At 44.2% G+C, this 18,270-nt stretch overlaps 1 protein-coding gene across 2 annotated transcripts in view; it reads right to left on the minus strand.

Moving 5' to 3' along the window:
- Positions 1 to 3,238: 3,238 nt before the first annotated feature.
- Positions 3,239 to 18,270, minus strand: part of POD1 (POLLEN DEFECTIVE IN GUIDANCE-like protein) — an 83,351-nt gene continuing 68,319 nt past the window's right edge. For both annotated transcript variants that reach the window (XR_015268250.1, XM_086814401.1), the window contains exons 11-12: positions 4,642 to 4,710; positions 3,239 to 4,015 (exon numbers count right to left, since the gene is read on the minus strand). Coding sequence is in view for 1 of the 2 variants with exons in the window: in XM_086814401.1 (XP_086670527.1) it covers positions 3,812 to 4,015; positions 4,642 to 4,710 (273 nt within the window). In the remaining variant the exon portion in view is untranslated. The remainder of the gene's footprint in view (positions 4,016 to 4,641; positions 4,711 to 18,270) is intronic.

Here is an 18,270-nt window from a genome sequence, read left to right on the forward strand (position 1 = left end):
CTTCCCCAGGGCTCCCAGCAATCCTTGGTAATTATACTGACACCAGCATCACCATCCAAGATTACGGAGACCCCGTTCCTTAATGTCTTGGGTATGAAAGGAGAGCACTCACTGTGGCACAAGTCATCCTCCTCTTCTTCATGTTTAAGCTCACCTATGTGGGCTCTTAAATTCCCATTCATCCAATCAATTAAGTCTCTCCAAAGTTGAGAATTCCTTTGTAAAATAGAACTTATCGAGACTCGGAGTTCCAAGGATAAGAAGGTTGCGAGGCCTGCTATGTCCCTTGTGCGATATTCATGCTCACTTAGCCCTTACTCACTCAGAGGTGGGCTAAGACATGCCAATGTGTAGGGATGTACATTGATCCTCCCCTAGGGGGTGTTTTCTCTGATGGGATCAAAATAAAGTCATCACCTATCACATCTAAAAAAAATATTATAGTGATTGGGATAACCCATGGAAGGCCAACTTTCCCCTCCCACCAGTGAGAAATCCTTCATTGCATCTAGCGATGCAAAATCTGGTCAGATTGGCTCCAGACTCACAGCTCACATGTCTAGGCCTACAACTCATGTCTTCAAGCTCACAGCTCACCTCATGGCTCATGGTGCATGTGTCCAAAATCACGTTTTTTTGCACGGGACTATGGAGTCACGTCGCCTACCTAAGAGCTGGTTTGGCTTGTTTTTTATGATTTTTGTGATTTCTAGAACTTATAACATGTGTTTAGTATTTTTAATCTTAATTAACAATTGTGATAAAATTAATTAAGTAAATTTATATTATTTTTAGATGATTTAACATGCTTCTACTATACCAATTTATGAAAAAATATAAAATTCATGACCTAAAATTGACTTCTTGATCTTAATTCAACCTAATGGAGTTCAATACTCATGTTTTTAGAGTGGATTCCACTCCTAATACACTAATTGTGGAATCAAAGCAAATAAATCTAAACTTCTTGGACTCCAATTTCATGCAAACCACCAAAAAACTAAGATTTTACCTTATCAATAGATGAAATAAAATACCCTAATGTAAAAATAAACCCAAAATCAAAATAAAACACAACAAATAAGCACATTAGTAACCTCCTAATCAACACCGCACAATATTGGGTGATCCTAATACCATGGAGGAATGGACGAAAAAAGGAGCCAAGTCCTGGACTAATCCCCGACAGAGCCGTGCCAAATATCAAGAAGTTGAGAACGCGACAGATGAGCTAGCACACCCACAAAGACATTGAGAGCTCTCTTTAATCTTTTTGCAAAGGAGCATTCCAGTGTGACAATTGAGTGACGACACGATGGACGAGGTAACGTATCCACAATGGAAAGTTGTATTTATGGCTCGAAGGCAAGACCCAACGACACATGCTTCAACAAGGCTAAGGTACTCCCTTATCAGTCTGGAATGCTTGTTTTGCCAAATGAGTGAAAGGAGAGCTCTCAATGCCTAGATGGAGAGAAAAAGAGATGGTCCTTTGCAATAGTTCTCTCACAAAAGCGAGGAAAGAAGCAACTAATCGAAGAGGTAAATTTACATTCAAGCATCCATCTAGCAAGCATAAATTTAAAAGCATATAATTAAGCAAGATGAGGAAGGGAAGAGAGCTCACAAGAAAACTAGTACAAGGAAATGATTGTGTATTGCTTATTGTAAAAAGTAACTTAAAAATGGTCCAACCACTATTACTAGTCTTAAACAACAATGTACACTCGTAGACTGTCCCTATTTGACATTAAGCACATAATACAACTTTACATGTTCCAACACCGTCTTACATACGTCAAGCGAACGAAACCATGTTAAGCAACGGAATGGTTACCAACATACCAGGAAGCAAAAGTCGAGAAGAAGAAGAGCTCACAAGTATTCTAATGCAAGGGAATGATTGTGTATTGCTTATTGTCAAAAATCACACATATGCAAGTAACTAGTTTCTACACTAGACCAACCAAACTTAAAGATGGTCTTACCTCTATTACTAGTCTTAACCTAAGTAGAAATGTTGGAGTTGATGATGCCAAAGCATCTAGGTAAATCACTAATGTGCTTACAAAAAAAGTTTGATTGCTATTGATCATCCAATGTGTTCTACTCAATACCATGGATTGTGCCGTTAAGCTGTAGATGTATCTTCTAGAGGTAAAACGTGCTATTGACTTGCTTGGAGTGCTAATGCTTTTGAGACTGATGGTCATAAAATAACGACAATGGAGGAGTGCAGATCTCTTTCATGTCTCCCCCAAAGATTGAAATGAAACTCATTCCTTTCCACTCACACAAACACAAAAGACGCTCTTTGCCCCAAATCCACCACTCAAATAGCGCCAATGGAGGAGTGCAGATCTCTTTCATGTCCCTCCCAAAGATTAAAATGAAGCTCAATCCTATCGACTTACACACAAAAATATGCTCTCTTTCCTCTCCCTAAGTTAAACCATAAGCCCTAAATCCACCACTAATCTCCACATTAATCTCCTCCATCCCACTAAATAGGAGTTGTCAGGATACCATGTGTAAAGTCATGGTGGATCAAAGCTAATCATAAGCAACTCCATAATAAACCGAATAAGGTAATTAATCAAGAAGAGAACTGAAGACATGAGCATAACTTTCTTTGATGTGCCTAGATATTAATGGCTGCCGTGGATGAGTTTCGTATGAACAATAAACTTATAGTCAACGTGCAAAAGACCCAAAAAAACGGCACTGTGCTGGGCCTAGAACGTTATCAAACGAGAGAGGTCAACGATGTGTCTTACCTAAGAAAGATGAATGAAAACGCACATACTATATACACATCTAACCAAGTTGAAATTAAATTGGCTTCGTAAGTACATACCGGGATACCATCTCAATGTCTACTTGGCTCAAGATTGAAACAATTCACAAGAAATTTCGCACAAACTTCTACGAAGTAACAAATTAACTGCTCACTTCTTCAAGTTGAATCGAGGAGCTTAACCCATTGAGATCCTCACAAAACAAAGGATGGTTAGTACATTAACGAATCTTCAACATAAAACCTCAACAAGGCCACCTCAGATTTCATGGGGCAAGGTTTGGAAGTCGCACAAATGTGGACTCTCGAGCTTGAGGTGGATGATGGATAAAAATCGACAGTGTGCTAAATGGGATGCCCGACGCATTCTTACTGATCCTTCCAAAGACCCTTCTCAGATTCCATGGGTAAGTCACTTGCAAGGTTCAAAAAACACACAAATGTAAACCCTAAAACTCGAAGTGGATGATGGATTTAAAAAACAACTGTTAGCTACATGGGATGCCAAAGCATCTTATTCATCCTGCCAAAGACCTTCTTCTCAATGAAGCACTGGGAAAGACAATGTTTGTTTAGAACCAGCTATACACCTCACACATAAGCCTATCACACAAATTCTCCTTTGCAAAAAGAGATTGTAGAGCACCCCACTGCTGGATAGAACCAATGCCACAATATGCATATGCAATCCATACCTTAGCTACCATCCAACTAAGCATAAAACTTTTGCTACTATTTGCACATGCATCCCTCGCACCCTTGAGCATGTCTTTCACTGGAGGACCATTGCCATTGCTGCTTTATCAAGTGTTGCATCACAGCAAAATACTCACAGGAGAAGACAATCACACAACCTTTTTTTTCCCATTTTCCTAGAGACATGTACTCGCATGATTGGGTCTATACTCCTCTCTCTCTCTCTCTCTCTCTCCTGTGAGCGCTACATGTACCCATGTACCTCAAGAAAACACGTCTGCTAATGTTTGGTGAAGCAAAAACTTACACTGGTATCTTTTAATCAAAATGGAGAAGTTTTTCTTTCTTCCTATACCTGGCTATATACCAGCTTGCATGCTTCAACAGCCCAAGAGCAACTGAGGTTTTGAGTGTGACCAGAAAAAGGTATGTCATGATAACATAAAGAAGCATAAATAAAAGCCGCCACAAGAATGCTCCCGGAAGATAGGCTGCATACAGAGGGATCAATACTCGAATAACCTGCAAAAAGAAACCCAACTTTTAGTGTGACCACCAGTTCCAGTACCTTGTGCAAATTAGTGAGCCCATATATCTCTAGTCACATTCTACTTAATATAATTCTGTAATTCTGGTGCATGACAGAAGCTTTGAAACTTGTTGAAGTCATGCGCATTCTAAGCCTCAAAAAGCAGACACTTCCATGCTATATACAAAAGCGTGGCAGTTTCTAAGATGTTATCTGGCTTTCCAGCTTGAATGCCCTTTGCATCGCACAGCAAATTGGACAAAATCACAGCTCTTCGCTCCAGTCCATATGCTTTGCTTTGCATTTCTGATAGCTAGCACGCATGAAGACATGCTAACCAAAGCATATGGACTGGAGGGAAGAAGAGTATGGTTCCTAAAACCTTGGAGAGACATATATTCAACCAGTACCAATGGTAAGAGCCTTTCAAAATCCCTGAGGTTGAGAAGTTTGTATGTTTCATTCTCTTTAGCTACATTACAAAATCCCTGAGGTTGCCAAATTTCTATGTTTCATTGTCCTTAGGCACTAACCACATTGATACACCATTAGAAGCTCACCTACCAGTCTAGCTTCAATGTCGTTACTGATCACATTGTACTTGGGAAGGAACACTTACCACACAAGCAGGTGCAAAGGGGACAAATGACATTGTCTTATGAACCTCATGTGACTGCGAGTTCAATGTCTGCAACACAAAAAACCTAAGTGTAAATTTAGCTGTAAAAATCTTATATGCAAAAAAAGCATAGACTTCTCACGAAAATAAAAAGCAATGGGAAGACAAGACAAGCCTAATAGTAGCCAATAACTTCCTTGTGCCACAATGATGGCCCTCATTCACCTTTCAACATCAGTGTGATTCCCATCACAAGAAAAATCATTGCTACAGAATGGACCCCTCTCTTGCTGACATCATCTATTTGTCATTGGTATTCAGCCTAAATTGTCTTTGTTGAAAGTACAGTTGTTGAAACCTCCCAAGTAAAGAAATGGCAGCCCCCAAACGTTCTAAAAAATACAGGAAATGAGAAGGAAAACGTCAAAAGGAAATAAAAAGGGAAAAGTCATTGAAATATGAAGGAAAAAGTCATAGGGCTAATAAGATTCCAAACCTCACCGAGCCAACGGCATAAGCAGGACCAAGATGATGAGTGTGCAAGGCTGTAAAACGAGTACGAGATAGGTGAAGGGACAACGTAATGGCAAAGACATAATCGGAGTTACAGTATTGACTGGCTTCTCATCATAGTTGGCTTCCCAGGCCTCCGAAGGGCATATATGCCCCTCCAACAGTCGATTGGTCAATCGATTGGACAAGTTCTGGAACCCCCCCAGACGGCCGCCTCCGTGGTGGCCAGGACAGCTGGGTTTCCCCATCAGAGTATGCATTATCCCCCCAAAGGCTCTCTTGTAGGTCATCCTGTTGTCTAGCCTCCTTCAAGAGGTGCCGATTCTACAGCGCATGGAGTATTCAGGTCTCCTCCCCCGGCAATAATGCATTTGCTGACAAATGGGACACCTCGCTAGAGCCTACCCTCGGCGTCAAGTCCGCAAAGGTCGCCCTGCAGACCCGCACCCAAACCCACTCTGAGTCCCGCAGATAAGAGCAGAATAGCCCAGCTGCCCAGTGGCCAACTCTGCCCCTCTCCTCAGCCAGATGTACATGTGCCTCTGGACAGGTGCCTGGCTACGCAGACCTGGTGTCCCACCACCAGAGCCTCCCCACGAACAGGCCCAACACACAGAGGACACGCCGCTAGCAGCAAACAGCCTGCCGGCTGCAATGGCAGAACTAACCCCCCCCCCCCCCCCCCCCATTGGGTGGCGGCAACCAGAGGGCCACGCTGGCGGGACCCCAGGCAATGGTACCTATTGGTAATGTTATGAGCATTAACCTCGAGAGCAAGATCTAGATGGCGAGGCGGCCCCACCAACCTTGCAGAAGGTTCAAGATTCCTCTGTCCAGATGCCGTTTCTCCTCATGTCGTTGATATATACACACCCCCCCCCCCCCCCCCCCCCCCCCCCGCAGCTATTGAGATCCCCCCTCCCTCCTCCTCGCTCATAGACCCACGGGGTCTTGTGAAGACATTTGATATAACTTTCTTTCTCCCTCCACGACCCCACCGGCCCCATTCCCTCTTCTCCACCTTCCCCCCGCAGTCCTCCCCCCTACTCTCACGCTCTCCCACAGCGCCTGATCCTTCCCGGCAAAGGCAGCCCTGCTCTATGTGCCACCTGATTCACCCTGATTCACCAGTCCTCTGACCAAGTGGAGATGACAATCACAGCGCCCCACTGGCTGCCTTGCTGCGGAGGTCGCCTTGCAGACCCACACCCAGATCCACTCTAAGTCCCGCCGACAGGAGCGGAAGAGCCCAGCGGCTAACCTCGCCCCTCTCCTCAGCCACAATGACACGTGCCTGGCCAAGCAGACCCAGCGTTTGGCCACCAGCCTCCCCACCGAGGCAGACCCTACACACAGAGGACACGGCCGCTACTAACTACAGCCCAGCGGCCCACGACGGCAGAACTATCTCCCCAGATTGGGTGGTGGCAACCAGAGGGCCAAGCTGGTGGGACCCCCAAGGCAATGGTACCTACTCGCAACCGTTATGAACATTAACCTGGAGACTAGGATCTCCACGGCAAGGTGGCCCCACCCACCCTGCAGGAGGTTCAAGACTCCTCTGTCCAGCTGCCACTTCTTCTCAAGTTGTTGATAAAAGGTCCCTCCCTACCACCCTTGCGCACATTCCCCCCATTGTTGCCCCTAGCACACATGGAGCTAGGAGGGTCAAGGCACCGGAACTACGACGGATCCCTCGCCTCCTCAAGTCCAGAGGTGGTCTTGTTTCTCTATCTGCATGTATCTGTGGCGGTCCCCCTTACGTCCGCCTATCACTACCTTTATTGTAATGGATGGAGCCCCAAGTATGCATACCTCAAGACAAAAGACAAGGGGATCTTCATGGAAGGCCAGATCAAGACTCACCTAGCTCACCTTTTACCATGGACAGAGAGCGACTACTCCCCCTCAAAACCGTCCCCAAAGACCCTCCATGTGTAACAGACCTTTGCAAGGGTTGTGCCATGTGTACCTAGCTTATCTTCAAGAAAGCGATAAATTCACGCATAAAACCATGAGAAAATCTGAAAATAAACAAAAGAGAGAGAGTAGAGACAGAAGACACCACACTATGGGTCGGAATAGAGTTGCCCCCACCCACCCCCCCCTCTCTATGAGTTATATTTGATAAAACCACTTGGAGGAGTCTTGAGTTCAAGTTCTTAGAGCTAGAGAGCTCTCTTATCTTTTTGCATGTCTCAACAATGAGAGAATAGCTGAATTTATAGTTCTTGCCCAAAAGCACTTGAGAAAAGCGCCTTAAAACTCACTTATAGCCCGAAAAGCATCTTTTTAATAATAAAAGCTCGTCTCTTTTTAGTATTTAAAAAGCTTTTAATCTTTTTCTTTCCAAAAAGCTGGTCGAATCATTCCAAGCCTGTAAGGTTGCCCTACGTTGCCATCCGACCATGTGGTAGCACCATGTCATTAGTGCCACATCAGCACTGCCACATCACCAACACCACTCTTTTTTTAAAACCTTTTTTTTTGTTTTTTTGGCTGCATTGCATTTTTACACATCAGCCACCTGTATTTTGATGCTTAGTTGACATCGCCCCCACTTATTAAGCATTTGTCCTCGACTAATAGGTCTAGCTTTGTCTTAGCTTTTCCTTGCTTATCTCTACTTTTTCTTGCTATGGCCTAGCTCCTCTCTCTGTGGCTCTTGAGACATGGTTCTTCATGCGGAATGTCCTCCTCTTCTCTTACCCACAGAAGGGGTGTTCCCACACGCGCAAGAGATAATTTGATGGAAAACTGCGATGAGAGATAGAAAATATGCCTTCGGGGAACATCTTGTCCTCACAATTTTCACCCTTCACATCAAGTGACATTGGGATTGACCTCTCTAGCAAATTTTCCCACCCCTTGCACCTCTAGGGTCGCCCTTGGTTAGGAATTTCCAAGCATGATTCTCTTCTTGTCAAGATCAACACACACCTGAAGACACAAACACGTGCACACATGCTCGTCCTTGGGTTTAATCGGGCGTCCCCAACCCTTGGCACACATACACAAATATGCTCACAAGCATAAATTAAGTGCACAAACAATTCCTTGGTTTTGACACCAAATTCTTGGCAAATTCAGCCATATTGGATTTGTTTAAGTGCTATGTGGCAGAACAGAAAACGGAGTGTGAGAAGTATAAGGGTCCCGAACCTTTGGAACCAGTGAGCGAGGGATTTACCAGAAGTTGAAGAGCTAGAGGAAGTTCTTCAACTAGAGCAAATTGCCTTTTATAAGGAAAGAAGGGGATCGCATGGCAAGATTACTAGAAAGTACCTTCTCAAGTTTAAGAATTATTGGACTATGGATGCCAAGTGGGTGGATGAGAACTTCTTTGCGGAGTATCCACAAGTTTTACAAGCATACCAAGAAGCTTTTTAGTTGAGAACAACTGATTAGAAGCCGAGGGGATGTCACTGGCCTTTGTATTTTGACATCCAAGAAATCAGGAACAAAAGAGAATGCTAAAGGTTTATATTCCACTGCTGGGAATTGAGTATTCTAGAACTCGAGGGTTGTTGTCCAAGTTGTATCCAAAAGAAGCACCTATGAGATTGAAACACACTAAATCTTTTGTACAAGAGTAATGGGACTAGCCATCTCATGGAGGCATTGTTTATTAGTGAAGGAAATCAGAATTGAGTACATGGATATGAATACTATTAGTCTACCATAGTTAAACATTGATATGGGTAGTTGTACTACAGTGGAAACTGGTGTAAAAGGCCATGAGACATATGTGGGAAGTACTTCGTGGATGTAGTGTTTGGATGCATTGAGTGCTTTCATATGCTCATGTTGTACCATCAGTCATGGGTCCTGCGGGATGCCCATGGGCGTAAGGCTTGCGAGCAGCCCTTAGACTGTTACTTTGGAGTAGGTAGAGCATTTTGAGGAGCATATTGTTTGCGAATGCATATATGTGCCATATGTAGAATGATGCATGATTTTGTTTTTGGTTAACACAGTTAACGTGTTTCCATTTGGTTTTAGACTTTTGCTGTAGGTTCTGAAGGAACAAGCAAGAGGTGTTTGTCACTTTGGCGTGACAGTGTGGCCTATTGTGCAAGATGATTGTTTTATCACTCAGATGCATTGGAGGGCCATTGTTTTTGTCATATGGGGAGCCTTTGCTCATAAGATGCCTTATTGTGCCATTGAGTGCAATCGAGGACGCTTGCCATTTTTCAAGAGGGGGGTATGTCACGACCCTGTGTTTTCTCTGGACAGTATGCGGGTGTGCACGGGGACATGGTGGACAGTGTGAATGGCATCAAATTGGAGTTAAAAAGGAAGCCCATGTGTGGACAACCCCAAGTGTGAAAGGGCCAAAGATACTTTAATTTAAAAAGGTTTTATAACCTTTGGTGGGCAAAAAAATTAAAGATATAAAGGTTTTAAAACCTTGGGAGGCCTATTGAGGCTGCTCCACTTTTGGAGGCCCACGACTCTCTTCTTCCTCTCTCTCTCTTGCTTTTGGGGAGGAGGCGTGCAAGCTCGCTGTGTGGATGAGAAGGGAACCACACCTGCGTAGAGAGTACCCATATATTGAACTGCTGGTCGTACAGAACAGGCTGTTGAGAACTGTACGGAACAGGCGGCTGCATGCTTACTGGCGGCTGGATCTACAGGCGGAGCTGACGACCAGGGTACGGGTGCTGCAGGACGCCTACTGTGCAGGTTTTGGCTGACGGCTGGTACAGGCAGTAACTGCAAGCCTGTACAGACAGCAGGTACAGTCAAGTACGGAGGCTGTACGACAGCTGATCCAAGTGGCAGCTGCACACTATTTGGTATGGGTGGCTGCAGGTGTTGACCTGTACGGAGAGGTGGTGCAGGTGCATCGTACAGGTGGCTGCAGGTTGAGTACTGTGCGGGCAGCGCATCGTATAGGCGGCAGTGCATCTCACAGGCGGCCAGGTGTGTACTTTTTGGAGGATGCCGTGTTTTTGCAGAAAGGAGGGGCTGGTTTTTCATGAACATAGACATCATGTCGATGGCGTTCAACTGATGGAATTTTCAGCTTCTCTTTGCTTTGGGTTCGGGACTGTTTTGAGATCAGTTTAAGGACTGTTCATGGGCTGTTTTTGTTTGGTAGCAAATTCAGCTATATGCTTGGGTTTCTGGCTGCAAGTACAAGTCACTTGGTTATGTTTCTTGGCATGGGAGTGATGCAAGCTCACATGGCTGTGTGCTCATGGAGTAGATTGTTTTCTTCCTGCTAGAAAGGAACAGAAGGACCTACAGATATGGGCATCTCTATGTTGCCAGATGTTTCATGAGGGAACAGGTAACTAGATGTATGTTGTTGTTGGCACTGTTGTTGAATGGTGCCATGAATGGTTCTGTATGGAAACAGGACAGAAGTTTCAAAGGGAAACAAGCCTAAGGGTTTCATGTGGAAACTGGTCGTAGGTTTCTCGAGGAAACGTGTTTTTGGGTTTCTCCAGGAGATAGGTCACATGCAGGCAGAATGTACAGGAATGGACACATGTTTGGTACAGCCTTGCTACTGATTGGGCAGGGGACAGGGAATCCATAACAGAGATGGATAGTACCCTTGGAAGCTAGAGAGGGTTGGTACAGGTGTGTCGAGTGTATGGAATGTTGTGCTATGATACGAGATCTCTTTTGAGAGACAGTTTGGGAGTCTGTGTTGTGATGCAGAAGCACTGGATGTGTCAGGGTGTGATGCTGTTCATAGTGTGAGAGGCTATGGATGGTTGTGGTAGCCCTGATCATGGGAGAAAGCTTCTGTATGCAAACTAAATGTGAGAGAGTCTTTTGATGTGAACAATGGTTGGATTTGTTTGTGGATGCCGAGTGGACAAGAAGCCATGATGCAGGTTCTTTGCAGGCTTCGGGAGTTCTACTATGACGGCTGAGTTCCCAGCCTTATTGTAATCAAAGCCCTTATAATCAATTAAAGAAATACCGCTTTGCAGAAAATTAAAGGGGAGCCATATCTATAAATATAGATATATATTCTCCTCTTCTTTAAAATTGCGTTGCTTAGGAGCACTCTAGCTCCCCCTGTTTGTTTTCCTTTTCTAGGTCCTCAATGGCGTTGAAGTGTTCTATGTGCGAGTGTTTGTTTCACCGCCCGTCAGGCCGGTTTCAAACCATGCCTGTCGGCAAGTGGCAGGTAGTCAAACGGGTGAGTTTTTTTTCTCTTCTTCTTCGTTGTTCTTCACAGGTGACGGGCGTGTTGTAGTCGATAGGTGGCTGGCAGTTCTGAGTACGCTGCTTTTTTAAGCCCACGTTTTTTTTAGCCTTGAGATTAGAGCTCCTCCGCCAATTTTAGCTCCCACTGGTGCTTTTTAGGTCCAGATGGGAGCGCCTACTTAAAGGAGGCCCAAATAATATATATATATATATATATATATATATATATATACCTAGATGAATCCAGGAACATGCCCAAATTCACCTTTTAGTAACGTGCATGTTATATACTCATGGTAGTCAACCCACAAGACTATATAACTATCAACTCCATTATGCATAGTATGGACTAGATACTACAACATCCCCACTAACGTCATCAGTGCCCAATAGTGGGTGTAGAACTCTGTATCAAGATATGCTCTCACATACGGACTCCACACGCGCACACACACACACACATAAGAGCATATATTCACACAAAGCCCTTTGTACTGAGTTTCTATCAAACCTGCGGAGATGCAGGGCAGACTCAGTCATAATGAAGCCTAACACTAAGGGAAGTAGCAAATAGAAAGAATTAGTATAGCAAATAAGTAGTTGATAGGGGAAATGCACCGCTAAAGATAGAAAGAATAAGCACAATATCAACTGGCCGCAGCTTGGACGAAAACTTCACAATGTGAAATCTGCATGTCCACTAATAATGTCCAGTGCCCAGCTTTTGGCCGCCACGTGTATTAAATAAGTCCTGCTCAATGTGTACTCACTTATAAGTTGTCCGGTCACTTATAAGTGAGTGTGAACCTGCACCAATAATTATTAGCATGTAAACTCATAAAGCTGTAAATTGAGTTTTTGGGAATACTTACCACCTGCAAAACACATGTAGACCACCTGTCAGTCCCAAACAGGTGTGCACATACACATCCACAGGGTGCCCAGGCATCCCCGGCCCCATGGACAACGCAGGCAGAAATCTCAAGCATTGTCCAGGCAAACAAGACAAGTCATCCAAACATAAAATCAAGCGAGACTGGAAGAAACACCCATATGCTCAGTTATATCTGATAACATGTCTAGGCCTCATGATCCTTCCGGAACCTTCCCAGAACATAAATACAAAAGTTGTCCAAGATAGCTAGTCCCAGAGAATTTCATCATGTCAGGCTCCATGGGCCATACATGTACACCATGTCAAGCCCCACAAACCACACATGTACTATCATGTCACGCTACACTCGCCATACATGTAGTGTCATGTCAGGCTCCATATGCCACACAGACACACCATGTCAGGCTACACCAGCCATACATGTATGTCATGTCAAGCTCCACATGCCACAACTAAAAAAAGCTGTATGGAATTTTGTGACATCCCCCCCGGCTTCTAAGCAATTGACCGCAACTAAAAAGCTTCCAAGTAGGCCTTCAGAAGTTCTAGATAATCTGCAAAATAATCCTCGTCCATCCATTTTGCATCCATAGCCGAATAGTTTTTAAACTTCACAAGATACTTGCGCACTAGCTTGCCACCTGCATGCTTGCGCTCTTTATGAAAAACTATCTGCTAAGGTTGCAATACCTCAAGTTCATCCACTTCTGGTGGATCTTCCAAAATTGGTTCCATAGGAGGTGGTCCCACATAAGGCCTCAGCAAACTGACATGAAAGGCATTGTGTATTTTCCAGTGATCGGGCAATACCAATCTATATGCCACTTCATTTATTTTCTACAAAATTTGGAATGGCCCATAAAACCTGTTTGAGCGCTTAGGAAACTGGCCTTCCTTACCTGGCCGCTTCCGAAGACGTGCTTTCTCAAACTTAAGTAATACCCAATCACCTTCCTTGAAAACCACCTCTCGCCTGTGTTTGTCAACTGCCTTTTTCTACTTAGCTTGAGATCTTTCTATGGCTGTCCGAACTTGTACAAACGCAGTATCCAAATCACAGACATACTCATCTACTGCAAATATTTCATCTTTTGTTCGTAAGATAGGTGGAAGCACCACCTTGCCATAGACTATCTCAAATGGAGCCTTATTAGTTGAAGAATGCACTATGTTATCATATGCAAACTCAACCAATGGCAAATACTTTTCCCAATCTGACTTCTGCTCAGATACATAACACTTGCGCAAGTCAAGCATAGCTGAATTTGCAATTTCACTCTGAGGATGATAGGCTGATGAAAAACTCAATTTTGTGCCCATATTATCAAACAATGCCTGCCAACATAAACTGGTAGTCCGAGGATCTCGATCCCCCATGAATGGGAGATTAAAGAGTTAGGGTTTCATTAGGTTTTCATGTGGGAGACATACACACAAAGAAGAAGGGAGAGAGAGAGAGAATTGTGGGGATAAGTCAACTCATGAGAATGATGAGTGTGTGACTCCCCTATCACACATGTATATTGCACTAGTACACATAGTGCACTTAGTACATTAAAAGTACTAAGTGTACTATGTACTATAACTTATGGACTTGTACACACTATAAGGGTGGGCATAATGCCTTTACCCCAACAACCTCCCACTTAAAGGCAAAGTGCCCTTAAATGAAGGAAAAGAAAAATCAGCATGTACATGATAATATACAAGGCCACTTAAAGGCAAAGTGCCCTTAAATGAAGGAAAAGAAAAATCAGCATGTACATGATAATATACAAGGCCATATCATATCAAGGCTGAAACTGGCCTCATCCAATGCCCATCAAGTGTCTGCAATGAGCAAACCGCTCCGGAGGCAAACTCTTTGTCAACAGATCAGCCGGGTTGTCATCCGTGTGAATCTTAACAAGCTGACTTTGCTTGTTCTCTATCACCTCTCTAATGAAGTGATACTTCACATCCACATGCTTCGTCTTTGCATGAAAGACAGGGTTCTTTGCCAACTGGATAGCACTCTGACTGTCACAATGCAACAATGGAATATCCCCTGTATAACCCAAATCAACCACTAACCGAGATAGCCATAATGCCTCCTTGCAAGCCTCTGTGGCTGCAATATACTCGGCCTCTGTAGTAGATAAGGCAGTGCACTTCTGCATCCTGGATATCCATGACACAGCACCTCCTGTGAATGTAAACACATAACTGGTAGTAGACTTCCGGTTATCTGGATGACCGGCATAATCCGAATCCGTGTAACCATGCACTAATGCATCCTGTTTGCCAAAGCAAATGCACATATCTTGTGTGCCCTTCAGGTATCTCATGACACCTTTCACTGCTTCCCAATGCTTCTTGCCAGGTTTGGCCATGTATCTAGAAACCACTCCCACTGCAAATGCAATGTCCGGCCCTGTCACTATCCGACTGTGGGCTGTCCATAGCACTGAGTTTCACATATGGAGGCAAAGGAGTACTAGTCTTCTTCCCCCCGTCCATATTGAACCTCTGCAAGACTTTGCCAATGTATTCCTTCTGAGACAAATACAACACATGTTGATTTCTGTCCCGAAGTATCCGCATACCCAAAATGTGATTTGCATCACCCAAATCCTTCATATCAAAGGTTTGATGCAGCCTCTTCTTCAAGGCATCCATCTCTTTACGAGATTTCCCGACAATCAACATATCATCAACATACAAGATGAGGATCAATAGACTGCCATCCAAAGCTTTCTTGGTGTATAAGCAGTGATCTATGTCACTTCTCCTGAAATCCTGGGATTTCATGAATGTATCAAATTTATGATACCATTCCCTTGGTGCCTGTTTGAGCCCATAAAGACTCTTTTTCAGCTTGCATACAAGCTTCTCCTTTCCACTCACTGCATAACCCTCTGGCTGTTGCATATATATCTCCTCATGGAGATCACCGTGAAGAACACTGAGAATGTATCACTCTTCAAACGAAGAGGATAAACCCACACCTTACGTGTGGCATCATCAATAAATGACACAAAATATTTTGCCCCTCCCAAAGAAAGCTGAGGCATCTCACATACATCTGTATGCACAAGCTCTAACTGAGCATCTTTCTGTTCAAGAGCTTTCTTGTGGGGGCACTGGAGTTGCCTGTCATATATGCAATGCTCACAAAACTGAAAACTTGAAAACTTTAGAGAAGGCAAGTAACCCAAACGAGACAATTGCTCCATTCCTTTGACACTCATGTGTCCCAACCGGCTATGCCACGTAGAGATTTCCGGCAGCTCGGTTGCATTTACATTAGCATGGTGACAAACACCAGCATGCATGAAATAAAGAGTGTCCACCTTAGAGCCTCTGGCAACAACCAGTGAGCCCTTACTAATCTTCCACTTTCCACGACCAAATGTGGTAACATAATCAGCATCATCAAGCTGTCGAGTAGAAAGCAGGTTCTTGACCTCAGGCACATGCCTGACATCATGGAGCGTAAGCTGTGAGCCATCTGAAAACACAAGCCTCACATCACCTCTGCCAAGAATCTTGCATGCATGGTTGTCACCCAAATAAACTACTCCTTCATTGCCAGCAGTATACCTGACAAACAAGTCTCTGCAACCTGTGACATGAAAGGAGGCACCTGAATCAATGATCCATGAGTGCATACCATGACCATCTCCTGCAAGAAGTGAATGGGCATCAAGTGAAGACGTGAATAGGACCTCATCCTCACTGTCACCTGCATGTGACACATTGACTTCTTCAATCTTGACTCCACTTTTGCCCTTTGGCTTTACATCTTTGGCTTCATCTTTGTCTTTGTCCTTTCCTTTGCCCTTTTCCTTTTGATCATTCTTCCATTTGTAGCATTGCTTTTTGATGTGTCCCTTCTTGCCACAATAATGGCATTCCAAGTCCTTTTTGGAGCGGGACTTGCTCCTTCCCCGTTCTTGGCTTTTACTCCTTTGCTGGGATCTCCCACGTGCATTCATTGCATTGGACTTTCCAACAGAGTTGTTTTTCCTGTTCACCTCCTCTTGAAGGAGAGCACCCTCAACATCTGCATATGACAGCATAGCATTCGAATTGCTAGTGGCTGTCCTGAATGTGTCCCAACTCTCTGGCAAAGTGCATAAGAGAAAGGTGGCTTTGAACTCATCGTCCATTGCCAACTTTTGATTTATAACTTGGCTGACAATACCATTAAACTCATTTAGATGGGCTGCCATAGACGCCCCTTCCTTCATATGAAGACCTATGAGTTTCTTCAACCAATACACTTTGCTTGAGGCACTTTGCTGGGCATACAAGTCCTGCAATCTTTGCCACATTCCCCAAGCTGTTTTCTCTTCACGAATGCTGAAAAGTAAAGAGTCCGACACAGACAACATGATAGTAGATCTTGCCAGCTCATCCATATCTTCCCACTCTTCAGCAGTAAGAGAAGCGGGCATTACACCCCTTTCTTTGATAGGCTTGTGCTGCTTCTTCTGGAGCAACACATTATAGCACTGGGTTTGCCAAATATCATAGTTATGTGAGCCTTCAAGCTTCTTGATGTGAAGCAATGAAGAGCTCTCACCTGTGGTTGCCATAGCAATATGCAACCTGTCAATGCCTAACTCCCTGCAAAATGTGCAAACACTGCACCAAAAGCACACAAAGTGCTCACAGTTGTTCTCCCAAAGTTTATCTCCCACTCCGGAAGCACAAATGCAACTCTACTCCCACTGTATGTGATGAAATCACCAAAATCTGGTTGCTGCAGATTTAGGACAGCACCTTAAATGTGCTCTGTTGCCCTTCCAAAGTACTCTACAGCAGTACTGAGTGTTCACCAATGATGTACCAAACCTGTACCGGCAAGTACAGCAGCTGAAAATGAGCCTTTTCCTCACTCAAATCAATGTGCAGCCATGCCAAAACTTGAACAAAGCTGTACCAAATCTGTACCAGTAAGTACAGTAGCAATAAATGCTCTCCTGGCTGTCCAAATGAGTGAAAATCAGACTTTTACAGTCCCGACCACTACATACAACACTCCCGAACAGAAATTGGGCAAAAGCCCCTTGACTGCAAGCTGATTTCTGAGGATTCAAGGCATAAAAGTCTTGCCTGCTGCTTTGCCAAGCTCAACAAGCATAAAATCTTGAAAAGCCCTTTGATTTAAGATCAATTGCTGATCATACATGGTACATTGACGCACATGAAGGCATCCAGAGTCTTCACAATGCTTTCCCCTGGCCACATATACATCCAGTACATAAAAGCCCCTTGATTTACAGGCACATTGAGTGCTTGACAAGCATCAACACATTGCCCAAAGCATCAAATGCGAGTGCCTGCATGCAAATCAACCCAATTGGCACAAAAGCCCTTTGATTTGCACTGCAATTTCCTGCAATTTTGCCCAAATGTAAAATTTCTCACATCATACAGCATGTATGAATGCTTAATTGCACAATTACATCAAAAGCCCCAAATTGCGACATCCAATTTCCTGCAAATTGATCCTGAATGTGACCAATGTCACCCAATTTTGCCAATTTTGCTCAAAAATTGAGCAATTTGGCACCTGTACCTGCTCAATTGATAATTGTACTTGCTCAATTGCAAATCCCAAAAAAAAATTGAAGCATGTACCTCTGAAATTTCTGATTGCAGAAAAGGGGGGGTCGAATTTGCTCTGATGAGGTGCTGCTGCAGAAAAACTGTGTAGATGGAGGGCTCTTCAGGCGTACTACAGAAGACTAAGCCAATGGAGTGCTTCTGTTTGCAGCAGCTGTGGAGAGAAGTGGTCGAGATGCCACTTCACGGTCAAGCACAAAGGATTAGACAGCGCTGGTAAGGGCTGGTCGAAGGCGTGGGCCCTGTTTGGGCACTAGGCGCACAGACTGGTGTAGCGATGGCCACTAGGCGCACAGACTGCGCCCAGCACACGAGGACCAGCACACAAACCAGCTCGCGGGTGAATTTGCCCGTCACTTCAATCCAGCGCGCAGTCCGGCAAACAGTCTACGCGCAGCTCCGCTGATAACTACCGCGTTTGCCTCACGGAAGGG

The sequence above is a fragment of the Cibotium barometz genome, chromosome 20 (assembly GCF_041138505.1).
Source record: "Cibotium barometz isolate CiBa-2024 chromosome 20, ASM4113850v1, whole genome shotgun sequence".
Taxonomy (NCBI): Eukaryota; Viridiplantae; Streptophyta; class Polypodiopsida; order Cyatheales; family Cibotiaceae; genus Cibotium; species Cibotium barometz.